The 21,090-nt window shown below is 37.4% G+C and overlaps 2 protein-coding genes across 4 annotated transcripts; one reads left to right on the forward strand and one right to left on the reverse strand.

The window, feature by feature from the left end:
* Window positions 1–906: 906 nt before the first annotated feature.
* Window positions 907–8,955, reverse strand: LOC103704674 (eukaryotic translation initiation factor 3 subunit B-like). Of its 2 annotated transcripts, none has more exons than XM_008788066.5 (12): window positions 8,744–8,955; window positions 8,453–8,605; window positions 7,892–8,132; window positions 7,502–7,648; window positions 3,906–4,034; window positions 3,279–3,407; window positions 3,111–3,194; window positions 2,880–3,004; window positions 2,586–2,784; window positions 1,976–2,508; window positions 1,759–1,867; window positions 907–1,653 (listed from the first exon to the last, which is right to left on the reverse strand). In XM_008788066.5, exons 2-12 carry the CDS (start codon window positions 8,572–8,574, stop codon window positions 1,315–1,317), a joined length of 2,157 nt encoding a protein of 718 aa, XP_008786288.4. In that variant the 5' UTR covers window positions 8,575–8,605; window positions 8,744–8,955; the 3' UTR covers window positions 907–1,314. The 2 variants fall into 2 exon arrangements, with proteins under 2 accessions (XP_008786288.4, XP_088580011.2); XM_088723885.2 differs by having other exon boundaries at window positions 8,453–8,608; window positions 8,744–8,919.
* A 2,508-nt stretch (window positions 8,956–11,463) lies between these two features.
* On the forward strand, window positions 11,464–20,446 carry LOC103704675 (Man1-Src1p-carboxy-terminal domain protein). 2 transcript variants are annotated; one of them, XM_089923602.1, is made up of 9 exons: window positions 11,464–11,831; window positions 14,425–14,552; window positions 14,673–14,744; window positions 14,893–15,038; window positions 15,133–15,247; window positions 15,314–15,403; window positions 17,002–17,139; window positions 18,323–18,410; window positions 20,104–20,446. In XM_089923602.1, the coding sequence occupies exons 1-9, from the start codon at window positions 11,591–11,593 to the stop codon at window positions 20,232–20,234; spliced, it is 1,149 nt and encodes a 382-aa protein (XP_089779728.1). In that variant the 5' UTR covers window positions 11,464–11,590; the 3' UTR covers window positions 20,235–20,446. The 2 variants fall into 2 exon arrangements, with proteins under 2 accessions (XP_089779728.1, XP_089779729.1); XM_089923603.1 differs by having other exon boundaries at window positions 11,466–11,831; window positions 15,323–15,403.
* Window positions 20,447–21,090: the final 644 nt, after the last annotated feature.

Raw genomic sequence — 21,090 nt, forward strand, 5'->3', positions numbered from 1 at the left:
TTTATGATACATATGAGTACCAAACTGATATAAAACAGTATATCTGTACCATCCAATTTGATACAGTATAATATATATTGGTAAGAGCATATACTACCACAACCGGCCACCTGTAGACCAGCATCCGCTCCAACTCAACTACCAACCAATAAATTAAAAAAAATATATAAAAGAAAAGTTAAACAATTCAAAAACGTGCCCTAGCTCGTTATCATATCTGTTTCTGTGTCTTCAAAAATGAGTGCTAGTTTTTTATTGATTTTGAAAAGTTGGATTGCCTTGGGCATACATTTAAGTTTCCATTTATGCTTTTGAAATCAAATAAAAATGGAAGTGTCAGCAGGATTTTGGAATTGAAATGGGAGAATTATAAGAGCATGCATGTTAAAAAAGCACAAATTCAAGCATGAAGAAAAGAAATTAGCACAAATCATTGACCTAATATTTGTGTTTCTACATTTCTTTTGGAATTGAAATGGGAGAATTATAAGAGCATGCATGTTAAAAAAGCACAAATTCAAGCATGAAGAAAAGAAATTAGCACAAATCATTGACCTAATATTTGTGTTTCTACATTTCAATACATTGCATATACAGTAAGTGCATATATCCGAGTTCTTGGATTTTTGGATTTGAATATAGCAATATTCAAGTTCTATCTGATAAGAAATTGGAACTTAAATATAAAATTTGACTCCAATCCGGTAAAATTATTAAAAATGTATATTTGATTAATCAAATATAAGAAAATTCATAGCCAGTCGCTCAATTGACGGAACTATAACTTTTAGATCCTGTTGTCTGAAACTTTAATACTCGCCCCAAGTTTCAAAATTTATCTAATTCCCAGTCCCTAGCAGCTGTACATACTATGTAGTTACAAATAATTGCGTATACTCATATAAGTATAGGAAGAGATGGTATGACTACATGCAAGGAGAATACAACTGTTTGCAAGAACTAGTATATTTACAATGTTAAGTGTAAGCGCGTGCAAATCCTATATAGATGTGTGCAGGACTACAAATAAAATAATAATGGTCTAGAGACCACATGTTAAAATCCGATCAAGGACACCTATAAGAAATTGCCAAATAGATTTAGTTGACATCTTTTGGTAATATGTAAAAATTTGAAAACAAACAGTTCAAAAACCTTGAATGATCAAAATCATACTTAAAAGACTCGATCAAAATGCTCAACTCCATGAACTTCTAACACCTGGACTTCCACTTCTCTTCCTCCCCATCACGCACCTGTACCCTCAGCTCCCTTTCTTCCTCATGCAATTGATTCATACTTAAATACTCATTCTTAATCTAAATCAAATGCAACAACCTCCTCTTGAACTTCTAGCACCTCCTCGACTTCCACCTCCTTTGCTTCATACTCTTCCTCTCCATCACTAGCCTCCCCATCGCGCAATTGTACCCTAAGCTCTCTTTCTTCCTCGTGCAATTGCTTCCACTTGCTCACCCACGCATCCCATTCCTCCTGCAACATCTTCCTCTTTTTCCTGTCTTGCTCGCTCAATTGCAGGGACACATCTTGATCCTCTGCTTCATACTTCTTGCTGTACTTCTTCAGGTTCTTTGCAATCTCATCCTCTTTCTCCGCACTCAAGAGTGATGGTGGCCTTGGGCGCCATAAGAACTGTTTCATTATAGTTAATTTTAACAAAAGAAATCCAATAGTTAGATCGCACCATACCACAGGCCAAACGAAAATTTCATGCCTAGGACTAGGAGTCGTCTTTACCTGATAGAAATGATCCTTTGGGATTCTGTATAGCAGCTTCCCGTTGAAGGACCATATATGAAAACCATTTTCCATCTCATGGACAGAAGTAACAGAAGTTGCAACATACCTATATAGTTGCAAGTAGTTAAACACTTATTCTCTGAAAAGGAAACTAAATCCTAGAAATTTAATTAATGCATCCATAATAGAATGAACTTCCACATAAGCAGATTACCTTCCTGTAGGATCCCACTCAATGTCAGTGGCCATAAAATGCTCGCCTGTCGCCATAGTCTCTAACTCATCAACATTGTAGAACTCCAATTGGCCATTGAAACCCTTCAACCCCGCAAGTACAATGAAACGACCAGCAGGAGACCAATAGAGTGCATTAGCCTGCTTGCCCTTGAGAGTTGCAAGCTTTGAGACTCGACCTGTGTGGTGAGCAGTTCTCACGGAATAGAAGCTTATGTCAGGCCGAGGACTATCACCATGGATAACTGCAAATCTGTGGCCCTTAGGCTCCCATGCAAATGCAACTATCTTGTCATTCTTATTGTCAAGCTCAAGGACCTCTATTGGGATATCTCTTTCCTTAATACGGAAGAGCTCAAAGCCAGTATAGGTGCTCTTCTTTGTTTTAGTATATCTGTCAACCTTAACAGCAAGGTACTCTCCATTGCTCTGCCAATACATTTTGCAATCACTGACACTGAAAAGGTTTTTCTGTCTTAGTTCTTCTTTGCCAGGAATCTGAACAAGGCTCACCTGTTGACAAAACAAGAATTCCTCAAGTTCACTGAATTACATAGAAACCATAAGCAACTAAAGAAACACTATATTACCCTGGCAGGCTGGTTTCCACCACCTAACTCTGGAACGAACAAGGCTATTATGGGATCAGTAGGAGACCAGTTGAAGTCCACCACATTTTCGACTTTCAAAGACTTCTTATCAATCAGTGTAAAAGTCTCTGTTTCATAAACAGAAATTACATTCTTCCCAATCCTAGCAAAATATTTGTCCTCTCTGCCACCAGCCCACCTGAAATTGAAAGGCGTTCATAAGGACCGGCACTCGAGGACCTACGGTAGTGACCATACCATAAGTGCAGATGCACTTGTATAAATTAAATTTACCTAAATATAGGCCATGAAACTCCAGAAACACCACCGCTTCCACCAGTTGTAAATTCATCTGCATTTCCCTTGAAGTCTCGCATCACTTTTCCAGTTCTCACATCGAAAATATTTAGTATAACTCTCTAAAAGAAAATCTTGAGGACATCAGACACAGCCAAGAGAAGAGAGAGAAAGAGAAAATGAGGAATAGAAGAACAAGGAGCAGAGCAAACAGATATAAATACTCACATGTGTGTCACGAGGATTGCTGGGTTCATGGCTACTGTATGTGACCATGTATTTCTCCCCGGGAGAGAAATCAATCAGTTTAACCTGTTAAATGTGAATAACAGCCGCAACATAAGCAAATAATCAGTAAATAACATTAATTAAGTAAAACTATCATAACTTAACGACCTGTGGATGGGCAAAACGCATTAATCGGTTAAATGTAGTAGCACCTCCCCAGACAGCAGCGCCCTGCCTATGAACTGTTGCCAAGTATGTCCCAAGAGGTGACCATTGCACAAAGCTCTCTGTCCAGTACTGCCAAATAGAGAAGACAAGAACTAATCCATAATTGCCTTATAATGGTCATTCAAGTAAACAGTAAACCAAAATAAGATACATAACAAATCTGATAGCAGGTAAACAAATTTGTAAGTTTCCAATGAATGTACGGCATTATTATAGTATGAGAGTTTCTTTGATAAAACATGCATAAGATGAAAATATGTCACCTCCCAACTACGAAAGCAATGCTTAAAGTTGATCAGAGCAAATAAACGAGACATCACATAGATGAAGGGAAGAAGAAGAAGAAGAAGAAGCTAATAAGACATGATCACCACATGGAAATCAGCAACACTAAGTTTCTAAGTGATAAAATCTTCTTGGTTCCTTGATCATCGAGTCCAACAATTTCTTGTTATCACAAAAGTAACACTGTACTATCAAACATTCACTCACTTTTACAAAAGAGTATTTTGTTGTTAGAAGAGCATTATACAATATAGAAAATTTGGGAGCATAGAAAACGCTTACCTGACGACGATAAACAAGGTCAGGCATCAACTGCCTGGGGTCATTCCAGAAAACCTCAGTAAATGTACCAGCACGGATAACAAACTGATCCCTAGCTTTCTCATCAGTTAGCCACTGCTGTAGATTTTCCTGTAACATAGCATGTGCAAGTTTAAAAACGCCACCATCACATCTTCAGCAAGCACTTTGAATTGAGTATGCATCAACATGCACCTAGCTTGACATTTGATTTACCAATATAGTGACCATAATAAAGATAACTTAATCATGATAGGGTATACAGCTCTTCCACCAACTGAAGGTAATAACTTTGTGGACAGGGAAAGATTATTTGACTATCAATTATTGAACCAAACTTGGCAATAGTCTGAGATTGCACTCTGTGCTAGTCAAATTGGTATGAACTACTTCCAGAATGGAAAGAATCATTGGTTATCACAAGTGGGAATAATAACCCACTTTTTCCTCATTCCAAACATATTTCAGAGATTTAAAATATGCATTTCATCTTTCATGTTTCTTTAACCTTTTTCTTAAGAATAATAATGAACTTTTTTCTAATAAAAGTTATATACTGGATCCACTTAATCAACTTTAATCACTTGGTGGAACCCACCCACCCCCTCCCCCACAGAACCCCAGTACACCAAACATGAACCCCCAGTACAGAATGCTACATGCAGAGCATGCCATGGAGAATTTGATCAGAAACCGACTTCATTCATGGATAAATAACAAGTCCAAAGACTGGATTTCAACCATCTTCACACAAAACTAATGAGATTCATCATTAAATAAGTATTGTAGTTTCTTTAGTAGATTTTTTCCTAGCATTGCAGTATTTTCTAGGAATGCATTATGGCCATTTGATTAAAAGAACTACTGGAAAAGAAAATTGGTTCTTTTTAACTTCTTACTAACACAATATTCATTTTTAATAAAATGTACAAGAATATGATAAAAAATTAAAAGGTTTATCGTCATTTAATTGAACAGAATCAGCCAGGCCAGATCTGAATAGAATTAAGAAACAAAGAAACAAAAGAACATACGAAAATCAACAAGAAGGCAAAAAGGCAAGGCAAATGTCCCATGGAGAGCCTCATTGACAGGGTGAGTAGAACAATTAACTGCAATACACTACTTGTGATACGTTGACAAAGAAAACAGAATCATGGTTAGGCCCATACTTACATTTAAAAAGAGGTTTATACAATATCATTTATTAGTTAAAACCCCAACATATCAAATACTGTAGGGAAAAAAAAGGGGGTCATGGACCGGTGGCATGTAGTAGATGTGCCAATTTTAACAGAATTCAAGTCATGATAGAAGAGATCTTATAATTGGGTTCGTGAAGAGTGTGTTTTGTTTTGCTTCTACTTTTAAAAAGGTCTCATAAAAGGAGAAGCCAAAAGCTAGATTTCCTAGCTTTTCCTAAAAGTGCCTTTTTGACTTCTCTTCTTGTAGAAGCACTTTTGAGATATTGTTACCAAGCACTCTGCACTTGCTTTTCGAGGAAGCACTTTTCTTGCTCTAAAAAAAGTTGCAAAAGTAACCTTTTTTAAAAAAAAAGTAACACCAAACACGCCCTAAGTCATCTGGCTAGATTTAGTTGACATGCAGCATCAATTATCAAACCAAAAAAGAGGGAGCACATGAAGATGAAGGAAAAATGAGAGAGAAAAAAAGGAGGAGAAAAGGCAAAGAGGAATTGTCATAAGTGCTCCATATGGTATACCACGTACTATGTATACAGATATAAACATAATATACAATAACAAACATAGTATTTTAGGCTTCAACCATGCCAAGACGGCCCATAACCAGCTCGACTAGCCTGGCCCGAGATATTGAATCCAACCAGTTAAATCCATCTTGCATTACGGCCTGGGAAGTCGAGCTTCAAACTGGTTCAATCCCATGTATCAGGTCTAACTTTCACTTCTTTCAAATTATTATGAGTTCAATGGTAAAGATATTGCTAAGTATTCGATGAATTTCTTGAGTTCTATGGTTTTTGTGAATCCATTTATTGCTCCCACACCCAAATTAACTTCCACGCCAGCTCATGATCTAAGTAGCTAGTACCAGTTCTTAACCAGTCCTATCTCCATTGATTGGACAAAACTTGCTCCTTTATCATGTATATGTGGGCCAATGCTACAAGGAAGACAAAGCTAGCTTGCGCACATTTTGCACCATTTTGAACTAACTGCTGCCATATTAGAAGGGAGCAAACTCTATGAATAACCTTCCTATTTCTCACCACTATCAGGTTCATTAACAAGGACTAAAACACTAAAAGCATTGCTAGATCTTTCGATACGCGACCCCGTTGCCTAATATCGTCATAGTCCCACTGCCGCCCCCCCCCCTCTCTCCCCAGAAAAAAAGAGAGATATAAGAAGCACCTGTTCTCATTTCTTACAACAGCATGTCATACCAAGAGAACTTGCATCATGTAAGGACATGTCAATTGTTTTGTTTAATGAATACAAAATATGAATTTCATTGGCTCCCCTTTATGCAAACCAAGGTTCGCCGTACCGGGTCCGGTAGGCAACCGATACGCCTACCGGACCGGTACGGTTCCCGTTCATACCGAAACTGGCAAGCTCTTCCCCGCCAAAGACGGGGAAGAAGAAGAGAAGGAGAGAGAGCGCAGGAAAGAGAAGGAGGGAGGAGACTTGTGGCCGCCATCGGAGAGCCGCGGAGGGGCGGCGGAGCCCGCGGGGCGCGGCAAAGGCCGTGACTTTTTAATTTGAAAATTTTAAGGGAAGTCGGCATATCGGATTTTAAGGAAATTTTAAGGGAGCCCCCGCGGGCTCCGCCCCCCCCCCCCCCCTCCGCCATCCCTCCGCGGCTCTCCGATGGCGACCACAGTTCTCCTCCCTCCCTCTCTTCCCACGCTCTCTATCCTTCCCTTCGTCTTCTTTGTCCCCAGCATAGAACCGGCCCGTACCGGTTTTCACTACTCCAGCATACCGGTTACAGGCCGGATCGGTCCGAACCAGCCGGTATAGGCCGATTTGTCAGACCTTGATGCAAACACTAGTTAAATATCACCCTAAGAAAATAAAGCAATGTTGAAGGATGCAGATAATCCCTATTAAAGCAACAAACAATAAAAACCAACCTAAATCAGGCTGAGCTTGGTTGCATGTCTTCCTAGAAGATACAATTATTTTTATATTACTTAATATCGTCATAATAGTCAAAAGAAAAAGAAACACGTCTTAACATTCTTTTATATCAGCATGTCTTGCCACAAGAATTTGCTTGTGTCAGAAACTTTTTTTTTTGAATTACAAAGTATGAATTTTATCGGCTTCCCTTGATACAAATACTAGTTCAATATAACTTTACGAAAATAAAGGAGTGAAGGATGGAGATAATCCCTATATTACATCAGATAATAAAAAACAACATAAATCAAGCTGAGGTTGGTTGCAAGCCTTCCTAGAAGATGCAATTATTTTCATATTTTGCATCAAGTCACAAACCTGAATATTAGTTCACAAATTAAAACAGATGATACTACCTTGTCACCTAAAAATAAACTCAAAATACAAGCCAGTACTAAAGAAGCTTACCCCCGGAGTGTATGGTTTGATTTCCGCAGGGGTCCACTCATCTGGAATATTCATATACTTTTCAAAGTCATCGAACAAATTAACTGCAAATATGTGAGATTTATCCAACTTATAACCATTTGTCTTTTCCCTCGCAAGTTCTGCTTCCTGTTTTCATGGCAAAAGAAAGGTTGGGGGCAGACACTGGGGCATAATCATGAAATGGGGCTAATAAACAACTTAAACAAAATCCTCCTCAGTTATTGATCAAAATTGAATGGATTGTGATATTCCAGTCCCTTGTACTTCACAATCAATGCCCGTAATAACATAAAAGGGACATCAAGTGCACGTGGTGGGGGAAAAAATCAAAGAAAAACAAAATAATTTCCAAATTTTGGTGTAAATTACCTGAGGGGTACTGTACTCAATGAAGCAATATCCCAGAGTTTTTCGGGTTTCCGGATTCACTGGCATCCAGAGTCCTCCTTCTCTTATCACACCAATCTGACTATATATCTTCCGGATAACACCCTCAAGCTTCTCAAATTTCTCCGGAGGGACCACCGGCAGATTATCCACCACAATGATATTCCCAAACCCAGCCTCAAATTCCAAAGGATCCTCCTGGTGGAGATCCTCATCATCATCACTGCAAAGTTCAATTTTTCAATTAAAAAAAATTTAATAGCCATGCAGTAGACAAAATAGAATGCAGCTTCAAGAATGAGATTGGAAAGAAACACAAAGAACAGTGGGCTAGGGTTAGAGTTAGGTTTAGGGTTTGCTTCAACATGGCTAGAGGTCCTCATCATCATCGCTGCAAATTTTAATTTTTAACAAAAATCTTTCAACATAATGCAGTAAGCAACAGAGATAGCAACTTTTAGTAATTCTGCGGACGAAATTGTTCATAAATATAAAGAACATCGGGCTACAGTTAGATTTAGGGTAAATATTTTATCAAACTACCTTTTGATGCCGAAATCTTCTCCGGGTGGGAGTCGGATGGAATCCAAATCAACTGAAGATAGATCGATTCCATGACGCTGAGCAGTTGCTTCGATATCGGCCATGGAAACCACCTCCGCCATCTTCTTCGTAACAGATACTAATATCTGAACACTGCTAGAGAAGAGCAAACTCCAGTGAGAGAGAGGGGGGAGGGAGGGATCGAGGTAATTTTTTTCTCAAAAAATTAAACGGAAATAAACGGAAATTTCGAGTAATAAGGAGGAAAAATAAGAAGATAAAACCCACAACCTGAAACCATCCAAGACGCCGAGGAGAGAGCTACGTTTTTGGGGGACGGGACCGAAAATAGAACCCCAGTTTTCTCCTTTTCTTCTGGAGAGCTGGAAACCCTAGCCGTCGGACCTGTGAGGAGAGAGGAACGAAAAATGGGCTGGTTTCGGCCGGGTAGAGCAGAGCCAGTAGTCGACCGGAAGGTTGGGTACAAGGCCCAGATAAAGTCTGCAGGCCCACCTACTTTGCTTTGAGATAAGTAAATCATATTGAATTGACGTAAGTTTTTGTTTTTAAGTACAAAAAGTGTGAAGGGTTCGTAATGGTGTGGTTAAGGGAGGGGAGAAGCACGGGCGTCCGTAGCTCGTAACAGATGGCCTCAGTTAAAACTGACATCACGAAATTCCAGTCCCGACTTTAATAATCTCTAAATATTTTAGCCAAGGCTTTGTATCTTCTGCGGGGGAACTAACCCGCTAACTTTTTTTTTTTTTTTTTTAATACTGAGTGCAGCCAATAAAATTAAAAAGAAATATTAGCAGAAAGAATAAAGAGCATTAATTTGGTTCTTCTTAAAAAAAAATTTAAAGTAACGAACTGTAAAGGAAGTCACTCAGTCAACTATACTATTTTTCTAAGCTGCTCCTTTAGAGCTTCGGACACCATACCCTCGCCGAGAGCTATGGCTCAAATCTGCAATGCCATGCAAATTATACTTGCCGTGCCAGGACTTCATTAGCCTCTTGAAGTTGTTGCAATTGCCGATATAGATACATTGGCTTCCAGATCTTCCATCGATGTCCATGTTGGATGTCGAGAAAGATGAAAGGTATCGAGTTGTGCACTACAATGCAAATGGATCCAGTTGGAAACAAATCAAACTTCATGATGGTGTGAGAATATGCGCATAATGCCACTTGTATACTTGTATGTATGCATCAAAGGAGATGCAAGAAAATAGTGCAGTACAAAGATGTGCATCAACCATGAAAAGGTATGCATAATGCCCTCTCCTTGACGATATGGTAAGCTCCTTAAGAGTCTGAAATAGAACCATGGTCATAAGTTTTTGGTGAATAATTTAATGGTGATTCAGTACAATTTTAACTATCTATGTATGCATTGTTAACTTTTAGGCTCCTGAGTTCTCCACATGCACCTATATAAATTGATGGAATGATGTCCGTTGCTTCTGTGCTGCTCTGCTTGTTTCTCCCCTTCTTCCTCTTTTATTATTACTATTATTATTATTGTTTAGGGCCTCCTTCCTCTCATTTCTTGCACACTTTGAAAATTTAGCAAAGCCTTCTTGGCTTCTTCCCCTATGGTGATGCCACATCATACTCCTCTTCATCGACTATGCGACTAGTGTACTCTTTACTATCGCGCCGACAATCTGTCTCTCAACTTTCAAAGATGTCTGCTTTACTATCCCTTATGCAGTCCTCAACTCGATGACAAGTCTCCTCATCTTAATGCCAAATAATGCAAGTTAGGCTTGTAGGACCCTCCTTTGTGCATGGTTGTTTGCAACTTGTTACAATTGAGAATTTAATATACCATCAGCAGGGCCGGCTTAATCCTTAGGCGACTGAAGTGGTTGCTTAAAGCCCCGCCTCCCAAATACATTTATTATAGTGAGTTCCAATATGAGCATCCAAATACATTGAGACCCCCAATAGATTTAAATGTATTCAACAATGATTGGGCATAAAAACGTTGGACTGGACAAACAAAAATCTTTTTAGTTTTTTAAAAATCTTGCCAAAATTGAATTATATTTGGTTTGAATTGGACAAAGTTTGGCGATCTTTTTTGTTTATAATCTATTATAATGTTTCCAATTTGGTTTTCTTGGTCAATATCATGCTATTGACATGCCCGCGACGTCTAATCCTTGATTCAACCATGGCATGAAACCCTAATACGAGAACCCTAGTGTTAGTTGCTCGTGATTTGTGCATCAATTGAGCAAAAGACGAGCATTAAACAAAAATTGGCAGGCAAAGTAGAGACTTGTGTACCAACAATAGCATGAAGCAAGGGACTCACCTCCAATATTTTTCTCCGAACAAAGATGCAGCCCGTTTTAACACATGGACTAATTTCGATGGGTGAAGATGCAAGTAACCAGCATAGGATCTAGATCCTTTCATTCTCGTCTTTGGCCTCGCGCGAAAAAAAATCAATAGGTAGGAAGATTCGTACTCTTTGGGATGGCACAATGGACTAAGGGTCAAACAATCCCACAAAATCTTAATTTTTTCTTGTCAAGACAATTTTTTTTAGGATAGTTTTTCGAATTTCATACTTCAAAACTGGTTGCATTTTAGATGATAATATTTCATACAGTATCTCTCTCTCTCTCTTTATATTGGGTAAAGTAGGGTGATATTTGATGCACAAAAGGTCAAAACAACCTTTCCTACAAAAATAATTAAAAAAGATCATTCATGCAAAACCTAAAAATGAAGTGGCCATTTCTATTTTCATACTTTTTTTCTTTTCTAGAGTCCGGCTTCAACGTAGTTCAACTCAAGAGTCTTTTTTATTTATAGAAGATTTATAACGATTTTTTTGTATTGTTTGTATATAGAACAAAGAAGAAGAGAGAGATTTTAAGCAAAAAAAAAAAAGAAGAAGAGAGAGAGAGAGAGGGGACGATATGGAATTTTCTCAACAACCGTTGCACGAAATATGTCATAGCACCGTGATAACGGCAGTTATCCTCTTACGGTGAAGACGTGTCTCCAGGCAAAAAGCTTACGGGATTTCGGTCGAACACCTCAAAAGCGTACCTTCTCGAGAACCCTCTTGCCATCAAGCGAACGAGAGTGGAGCGACGACCAGCCTCCAGCCCTGGCCATGTCCTCCGCCTCGAGGAAGCGCCCGAAGCCCAGGGCTCGAGAACCCTCTCCGCCGTTCCGTCTCTTGAGGGAGCCCCCTCACTCTCTCTTCCCTTCCAAGGACGAGCTCCTGAAGCTCGTCGCCGTGATCGCCATTGCCGCCTCCGTGGCCGCCGCCTGCAACTACGTCGTAGGCTTCTTTAATCGTCAGCCCAAACCCTTCTGCGACAGCGGCGGAGAGCTTCAAGATCCGCTCTCCGGTGACGCCCTCTCCCTCTCTCTTGCTTTGAACGTGATGCGTGCTGTCGTCATGAAATCAGCGCAAATTTATGATATAATTTTCATTGCTTACGGAGCATTTCTCGTGGTCGTTCCTAATGCTTCATTGTTTCCCGCACTTTTGAGTTTTGATCTCATAGTTACCTAATACATTAGTAAAATTATAGAATTAGATGGTAAAATCTTTTCTTCCTCAGTCAAGACTAGAAGCTTGAATTTCAGTATTATTCTGCAGCTAAGATTTCTAGTACCAACTTCTACGGAAGGGAAAAGGATGAATTTCCGACAGGGTACAGTGGCGGCGGCGCCTTTAATTAGTTCAATGGCGTCATTATGTTAATGTGGCATGCAAGATTTTTTTTTCTTCTTCAGAATAACATAAGATGGTTATGAACCATTTACCACTGATAAAATGTTAGGTAATGTTATTTTGGTTTTTTTGATAGTTTTTCTTTCTTCTCTCGATAATGTCATAGGGGGGTTGATAGAAATTTTAAACTTTTCCATAATTCCATTCCTGGACAACATTTTTTTTTTTCTGGATAAAATTCCTGGACAATTTGTTGATATCAAACGAGGAAAATACAAATTTGATAGAGGTGGGATTAAACGTTGGAAAACATTTAGGAAATTAAGGGAACCTACCTATACAAACACATGGAAGAAACCTTCATAATATCCTGATTATCCTCACAAACCCAGTTCCCACTAGTCTTTTTAGAAATCCCTGATTTCAAATAAAAGCACATCCCATTGATCTCCATTCATTTGAACTACATGAATTTATTGAATGTATGCTAAGAATCTCGGCCTTATCTTTTGATGTAAATTTTTGAACTTGCTTTCCTCAGCAGAGACCAACCATAACTCATCAACTAATCGCATGCGCATGAGTTTATGCAAATTTTTCCATGGGGAATGTTGAACGATGAATTTTAAGGCATAAGTTCACAGAAACTACAGATAGTAAGCTTCCATGAGCATAGTTATTGGCTCATTGCTATGGAGACACTTTAGCAAACATTGCTGGCGTGTGTGTGATATTGGTTCCGATGGATAAGTAAGTACCTTTTGACATGGTTAGAGCATTCTCAGGGTATTGTTAGCACAGCATTCAAAATGAAATTGTAAGAATTACAGATTGTAATTTGTAGTGGAGCTCTTAATCCTGTTGGATTAATTCATGCGAAGTAGATAGTCATACCTTGCTTTCTGCCTCCAATTTGAATGCCTTTATTCCCTTAAGCTTGTGAAAGTGGATTCTTTATGTGCCACCAGAAAGGACAAGTTATAGTTGCAAGTTGAAGGATTCTTAATTTGTTAGGCAGACTCATTGTTTTTCTCTCTCTTTTTTTTTTTGAGAAAATATGGTCAATCAGTGATAATAAAAGCACATAAGAGGTTCTCTCATTTGGTTTTGGACTTATTTTATGGGAGAGAGCATATATCAACCCAATTTTCACGGAGACCAATGAAACCCCTTATCATGACCATTAAAAAGCATGAGATATAACATGGACTCTTTGTGCTTATCCTTAATATCCTGAGTAGAGGAAGTTTGTACATAATCCAGTTAGATTGTTTATGTGGGACAATATGCTAAGAATACTACCTTATCATGAAAATTTATTGGCATCTTTTATTTTAGACAGCTCAATTATTACTAACATTTGTCTAATCTTAAGCTTCACTATTTGATATTACGATCAATTGAGAATTTCTTTTCTTTCTTCTCATATTCTGTTTTCTGTTATGCTCACCAGTCACCATTGATATATTTGGTTTGCTCAATAAAGTAATTAGTAATCATAGAGCTCAAGTGAAAACTATTAAGAAACTTTTTGGATGCTTTTTCCTTGCTTTTGAAAAAGGCAATGGCTCATGAACTCCCAAATCTAATGTCATGAGATCAACTCTCTCCTTGTCTTAATGACAACTGAAATTCAATTAGCACCATTTGATTTAATGAAACTCATAACCATGCAAAGCAGAACTCATTTTTATGAAATTCTTGACACCTTATTTATTTATCTGTGAGCTTCAAAAGATCATTTTCTTCTTTTCTTCTTTTGTTAGGTTTTTATTTGCCTCAGATAGGGTTCCTTTTATCTGGTGATTTATTGACTACTTCCGAGATAAGTTTTTATAGTCATTATAATTGAATCAAGAAAACTAAGAAAACTTTGATTGACATTGCCCGTCAAGAAATAACAGACAACCATGTCTAACTCAAGAGTCAAGAAAAGGTGAAGAAGAAAGAAGATGAAATAAGATGCAAATTAAGAAAGAATCTTCCCTAATACTTCTGTTACTATACACTTATTAACATATTCTACTTGTTTTGAAGAGGCAGGACTATTAATAACTTATTGTTGGGTCCTCATCTTCATGATTTTCTGGTATATATTTGTGAAGAATCATATCTAGAGTAGTTCTTCTGCTAAGAGCTGCATTATTAGCATCTGTCCAGTTCTCACTATTGTCAAATCTTTGCCAGTAGTGTTAGTTTTACATTCTTGTACTTGCAGTGTTACAGCTGAAGCAGTTTGAGTTTTAACCATGGTATAATTACAGATTTTTGTGAACCTTGTCCGGAAAATGGGCAGTGCTCTGATGGCAAGTTAGAATGTGTTCATGGATATAAAAAGCATGGAAGGATATGTATAGAAGATGGAGTAATTAATAAAACAGCTAAGAAACTCGTATGCGCTCTATACTTTTGGTTCTTTTTGAACATATTGGAACATTGATTTGAGATTTTAGGAGGAAACTTTATTTGCACCTTTTGTGTGTCTTGTGATAATTGTATTTTGCAAATGCAGTCAGAGTTACTAGAACGGCATGTTTGCGATGCATATGCACGGGTTTTGTGCGATGAAGTTGGGAAGATCTGGGTCTGTTATCATCACCATCCTCATGGTTTTCATGCAACTTGTATATAGAAGTTTCTGGTATTGATATTGTCTTCATTTGTAATTTGAACAAAAAGTTGCAGTTCATAGATATATGCTGTAATCTTTGTTGTTTGAATGGGCTTTTCAGTTTGATAAGGCTGATATTACAAAGATACTTGATGATCATGTATTGAAGGAAAGTATTGGCTTGAAAGATGACACTTTTACTTTTGCAAAGCGTAAAGCTATGGAAACTGCAGAAAGCCTTTTGGAGACAAGGACAGTTCTTGATGGGTATCTCTTTCTTTTTATAGAATTCAAGGTTGACACTGGCTATTGTACAAAATGAATGATTTGCTTAATCAGCTTTACATCTTTTCATTTGTAGAGGCAGAGAGTTTAAATGTCCGGACTTGTTAGCAGAACTCCATAAGCCTATCTTTTGTTGCATCCGTCAGTGGATCCACAGTCACATCTTACTTGTGGTGGCAATTTCTGGTTTGGTAGGTTTTCATAAACTGGTATTCTTGTCCAGATGTTTGTATTGAACTGAGCTGACATTGTAGTAGAACTTACAGCTTTTAGGGCTAACAAGGTTCTTGTGGATCATACGTCGAAAAATGTATCTCTCAAGCAGGGCTGAAGAACTTTATGAGCAGGTATGCATGGATGCCTTGTTTCTCCAAGATCACCACAGAAATATTTGTTATTGAACTGCTGATATGGAGTTTTACCATGGCAAGTTTTTTATGTATTTCCTGCCTGACTTTAGCTCATTATAACCCAAGTTACACTAGCTTGTGTAGTCTATTAAGCTAAATTTTTCTCTTGCTTATGCGTACGATTGTTTATCTTATGCCTTACCAAAAAAGAAGAAACTGGTGTGCAAAAAATGATACCTACATCTTGAATAAGATAGTTCAGATGGACGAATGACAAACATATGAGGTTTCGTATTGGCCATTCAAGTTCGATGGGGCAATGGAATTCACTTATCATGAATTTCAGCTTCCTCAAAGATTAAACCTCATGCAATACTTCTGTGAACTCTGTATCCATGAGTTAGCATTGTCCAAATCTCTTGGACCTTATGTCAGGGCCTGCACCTCCTTTCTAGACAATTAGCTCAGCCCTTTCAGCACTTGAATTCACACCTCTACTAAGGCCCCAGAGTCAAAGAAGTATGCATGAGTTTACGCACAACATTCCTTGACTTGCAACCTTTCTTAGTTGCATTTGAGTGTTTTTTCTGTTTTTTGCTTGCCTTGTTTTGAATTGCTATGGAAATATCAACTGGCAAATTTCCAGAAGAATTCAAGGACCTGACAAAATATCTTACGCTTGCTGCGAGAAGCCTTCTGAGCTATTGATATTCTGATTATGTAAAATTTCCTCCCTTGACACTTCTCTACTTTACTGATTTCTAGCTTTCTCTTTTGCTGCAATGGACCATCCATCCCATGCTTGCTTTTTGCCATATTTAAAGGTCAAGTTGTCACCTTTTGATAATATTCCTACCATTCACATGTAGTTGTCACTTCATTCTTCTGCTATGTTTCTCCTCAGGTCATGCTACCTGTTGTGTTGACCTAGTGTCTTTTGTTAGGGTTTCTATGTTGGCCCTTATGTTGCACAAGCCCTAGGTGCAGAATTTGGGTAACCTTGTTGTTGATTTATGGAAAGTTATGCTGTTGCCATTAATTTAAGGAATAAGAGATGATGCTCAGAAACATGCCTTATGATTATGAAGCTGACAATCCAAGAACTATAGAATGACGAGTGACTGTATCTCCTTTTCTAGTGAAGACGTGGTTATCAACTTCAGCTGGAGGTCAGCCTTCTTTTTGAGTCTTTTGGATCACATGGAATCATGAGAGGAGTCATTTTTGTATTCTTATCAAGGTTTTTCTATGCCAATACTAAGGGAATTATGCATGGCATCCATTTGCTCATGAAGCAAGGGACTCTAGATGCAGAATGACCGTGATCTTGTCTTCCTTTGCTCGATTTTTGTATTATAAGCACTAATGTAGAGTATTTTTAAACTGCATGGACACCTTTAATTATGGGAATCTGTATGATATAATACATGTGCAATTAAGAATTGGTCATGTATATATATGCTTTTATCTATGCCTTCGATATCTCATTTTCATAGTGAAAGCCAATTGCACAATATTTTGCCAGTTCATTGTCGTCTGAATATTACATGCAGTTTGTCACTGTGTTGACTGATTACTAGCTGACTGGGTTATAGGTATGTGAAATTCTTGAAGACAATGCCATGAGAGCTAAGACTGCACAGGATGAAGGTGAACCTTGGATGGTTGCTTCTTGGTTGCGGGATCATTTGCTTCTACCAAAGGAAAGGAAGGACAAGCAGTTATGGAAGAAGGTATTCATCTCAATTGAATTTTCAAGTTTAAAGACATTATGTTGGCACGATGAATACTTCTCTACTCAATTTTAGAATATCAAAATTGAGGAATTTAGAAATGAATACCAGTTTATTTATACTCTTTATTTTTCATTCTAGTTTTTAGCTTATAAGCCTTTGGCTTTGGTCATGTTTCTGAAATTTGACTTGTGATTGCTTGAAAGAGTGACACAAATTGTGTTGCACTTATTAAACAACTTAGCCGTTCAGGTCTGATAGTACACACCATAGTATTATATTATGGCTGGTGCTGTGGATAATAAATTAATTTCATCATAAGATCGCTATGTTTTGATTTCATCTAGATAGGCATCTTCAAATTTCACTATAATTTATCTTGGATGTAGTAGCCTACATATTATGTATACTACATAATTATATAGTGATGAACACATCTATTATTAAACAAGCCAGTATGATTAGGAAAACCAATTTTTTGAGTTGGTCCATGCTCTTCAATATCCAAATATGGTAGTTATTCATGAGACTGCATTGTTAGAATGCAAAATGGTAGAATTATATTTCCTTAGCTTAGTAAATAATGATCTCAGTATAATAATGGATAACATGTCTTCTATCTTGATTCTTTTGTTATAAATTTTGAATTTCTAAAAAAAAATCTGTCATTTAATACTTACCATGATGTCTTGATATGCATTGCCACTTCTACATGTGCTGTCTCTAGCCTGTAAGTTGTGCCAGTGGGCAAAAATTTTCATTTGCATTGATACAAATTGATATCCGGTCATTGTCAGTCAAAGAACTTTCATCTTCATGACAAGCCAGTTGCTGTTTGACAGATCAACTCTTGCTTGTTGCATAATAGGGAACTGGGAACCTATTTAGTGAGATCACAAATTTGTTCATAATTATTAAAGAAAGATGCCCACTGCTTGTTTTAATTATTCGCAATTAAAGATTACAGTTATTACTCAACACATATTGTGCTACATATTCAAGTAAATATATAAGGGCTCGATATTTTAACTTTTTTTGTTTAACTAACCTAGGTATTGTACAGCAAACAAACTTCATTCTTTTATAGTTGTGCATTATGAAATGTAGCTGTGTATTCTATGTGCTTTCAAGCAGTTAGCTTATGGTTTCTTTATGGGCTGTCATCTAATCCTCTTGATCATAGGTTGAAGAATTGATTGTAGAAGATTCTCGTATAGATCAGCATCCAAAGTTGATCAAGGGAGAGTCAAAAATCGTATTGGAATGGCAAGGTATGCTACTCTTGTGTAATGATGTTTCTCCCTCTCTCTCAATATTAATTGACAAAGTTCTTTTGATACCTTGAATTTATAAGGACATAAATTGCATAGATTCTCTATTCTTGCAATTTTTTTTAAGAAAAGAAAACCTGTGTTGCATTTAGAGTACTTATCAATGCAGTGATTTTATGCATTTAGAGGAAATTAATTCTATTTGAAGCCGGTAGAAACTACCATTAGAGATCATTTAACCTCTTTATGGTAATTGCAAGAATTGTAAGTACTACACAGAAGTCAAAAAGAAAAAAAAAAATCAAACACGTTCTTTTGTTATAAAATGAATCATACCAGCTTCTACCCAAAAAAAAAAGAATGATACCGGGAAAAACAGAGATCATGATATAAAGCCTGGCTTTGATCATGTGGACTGCTGAAACAGTCCAGTACTATAAGCTCTGACTGATCTTCTCTCCATCATATTATTCTGATTAATTTTCTTTAAATATTCTGCTTTATCTTATTCAAGATTACCACAATACTTGAAAATCAGATTTTGTTTTTCTGATATGCAATTCTTTAAGCTTTTTTTTATTAAAAAAAATAATTCACAGAGCTTTGCTGCTAAGAGTTCTCATCAAATCCTTAATTAGCTTTCCCTCTTGAGCTTATGTCTTGACATTCTTTTGTGTAACTCAACCAAAACTATTCCTTCCCTACCACAAGGTATCTTTAAATTACTGCTGAGTGCAATTAAACAAAGCCTAAGCTATCAGCAAAAACTGTGAACCAAATTTGAGAAGGATAATCAAAGAGACCACTCTAATGTATAACAATTAAAATGTGGAAGAGCAAGTAGATAGTAAAACACTTGCAACATTTTAAATATGCCAAAAAGTATTTCTATTTGAGTTTCAATTTTTTCCCTCCTGTTAGACACCACTATTCGAAGCTCAAATGGTAAACCTGAGTTCTTGCCCTATTGATGAGGTGCCAGAATTGTTTTTCTGAAAAAATGGTAGTTCCAAGAAGAGTCATGAAGCTTTTAAATCAAAAGGATCTTATGGAAGTTGGTGAATGGTAATGCCATTTCATAAGCCAGGGGACGTCTGATAGTTCTCTCCTTGGTGGAAGTGAGACCTTCAAGGATAGAGAGCCTAACTTGCATTTGAGGTATCTTGTCAATGCATACATATATTTACTAAAGAGAAATGCACAAAAAATTGCATATAGAGACAAATAGGATATCACTTTTCTCCACGTTAATGTTTCTAGTCTACTTTATTTCAATAAAAGAAGTTTCAAAGTAATAGTGATAACATTCCATGAATGCTTAAGTGTTTTGAGCAGTCTAATTTAGAGGACCCACATCAACCATATCCCACATATTTGTGTTGAACTTATATCCTTGCAGCATTATTCTTTCTTATTACAGCTCATCCTGGAACAAAGGTAACTCAGCAAATCATCAATTTGTCTGGCTATATCTCACTTGCGTTTGTACACATGCTGGTCTAGCACAAAAAGTTTGCCAACTTTGAGCCTGCAGCTGCTTAGACATTTCAATGTCACTCGAAAGCCCATATCTTCAGCTGCTGGAAACTTCCTATAAATGCATGCATCTTGATTGAACTTTCTTTTCCCACGTTGAGCTTTGTAATATTTTGTCAAATAAGCAAAGTTCATTGACAAACACTGTCTACTGCAGTTGATGGTTCACTTAGTTCAAACATGAAGTTGAAACGAGCTACAAGCAAGACAAAACTTAGCAGCAGCATTGATGTATCTTCTGGGCATGAACAAGGTAAAACTAACATATGTAAATCCCTGTTTTCATAGATGGCATTCTGGATGTACGAAATGAGATTGAAGATATATAGTGTATGTTTTACCTTGAACCCATCTCTAGAATGATAACAATCAGCCTTCTGTCCCTTTCTGTTTGCTGACGGATTATGTATTGCGCAAACGATCCATGGCATATCGGCTATATGAACATTAATACTGATTTTTCTGAATGATATGCTCAGTGATTGCTCCCATGGCTCCAATTTGATCAGATTGTCATTGTAGTGAAATAGTTACATTTGTTAAAATGGGATCCAGATATGAGATTTCTGTTAATGATCCGTTGGTATGTGTACTACGAAAGAAAGATCGGACTGTCAGTAGCAAGGAGGGCCTGATTGTAGCTTTTGCATGAATGATCTTTCCACCTCATCCGATGAGCTAATTTTTTTTGTAGCCTTCGCCATTCATGGAGCGGGAATGGAGTAATTGAGCCCTGCTGTGTGTAATTAGACAAAGGCTACGAGCATCAGATTCTCATGTTAATGATCAAGCATCTAACTTGAGTGGGTCTGATGTCTTGCAAGTTAACTTCCCCCATGGCCTGATAACCAGTCATCTTGACTATATAATTAGGTTATCTTTTATTTCTTGCAATATCCATTGCCACCAAAGGACTGGGAGTTTTTTATTTTTATTTTTAATTTGGGGTTGGGGGTGGGGGGTGTTGCTCCCCAAGGTTCTTGCAATACTCTTAAAAGGTTATTTGTTTACCTATTGGATTTGGATAGGTTGCAACTGCAAATACTGAAATTGAATTGAAAGAGTCCAAAAAGTCCAAATCTTGCAACTGGAACTATAGATAAAAATAAATGCTGTTCCAATTGCAAGATTTATGGTATTTGTC

Source organism: Phoenix dactylifera, chromosome 6 (genome assembly GCF_051530095.1).
Source record: "Phoenix dactylifera cultivar Ajwa chromosome 6, Ajwa_hap1_PhDact_Kaust_v1.1, whole genome shotgun sequence".
Taxonomy (NCBI): Eukaryota; Viridiplantae; Streptophyta; class Magnoliopsida; order Arecales; family Arecaceae; genus Phoenix; species Phoenix dactylifera.

Bases quoted from the DNA above. Each gene is read 5' to 3' on its own strand.
- LOC103704675 (XM_089923602.1), top strand. From the start codon at position 11,591: ATGTCCTCCGCCTCGAGGAAGCGCCCGAAGCCCAGGGCTCGAGAACCC. The intron at 14,745-14,892 runs GTCTGTTATCAT...TGGGCTTTTCAG, and splicing joins ATGAAGTTGGGAAGATCTGG to TTTGATAAGGCTGATATTAC. The intron at 15,248-15,313 runs GTAGGTTTTCAT...ACATTGTAGTAG, and splicing joins TGGTGGCAATTTCTGGTTTG to AACTTACAGCTTTTAGGGCT.
- LOC103704674 (XM_008788066.5), bottom strand. From the start codon at position 8,574: ATGGCGGAGGTGGTTTCCATGGCCGATATCGAAGCAACTGCTCAGCGT. The intron at 4,035-7,501 runs GTAAGCTTCTTT...GCTATGTTACAG, and splicing joins TCAAACCATACACTCCGGGG to GAAAATCTACAGCAGTGGCT. The intron at 2,509-2,585 runs GTAATATAGTGT...TTTTGTCAACAG, and splicing joins GTGGAAACCAGCCTGCCAGG to GTGAGCCTTGTTCAGATTCC.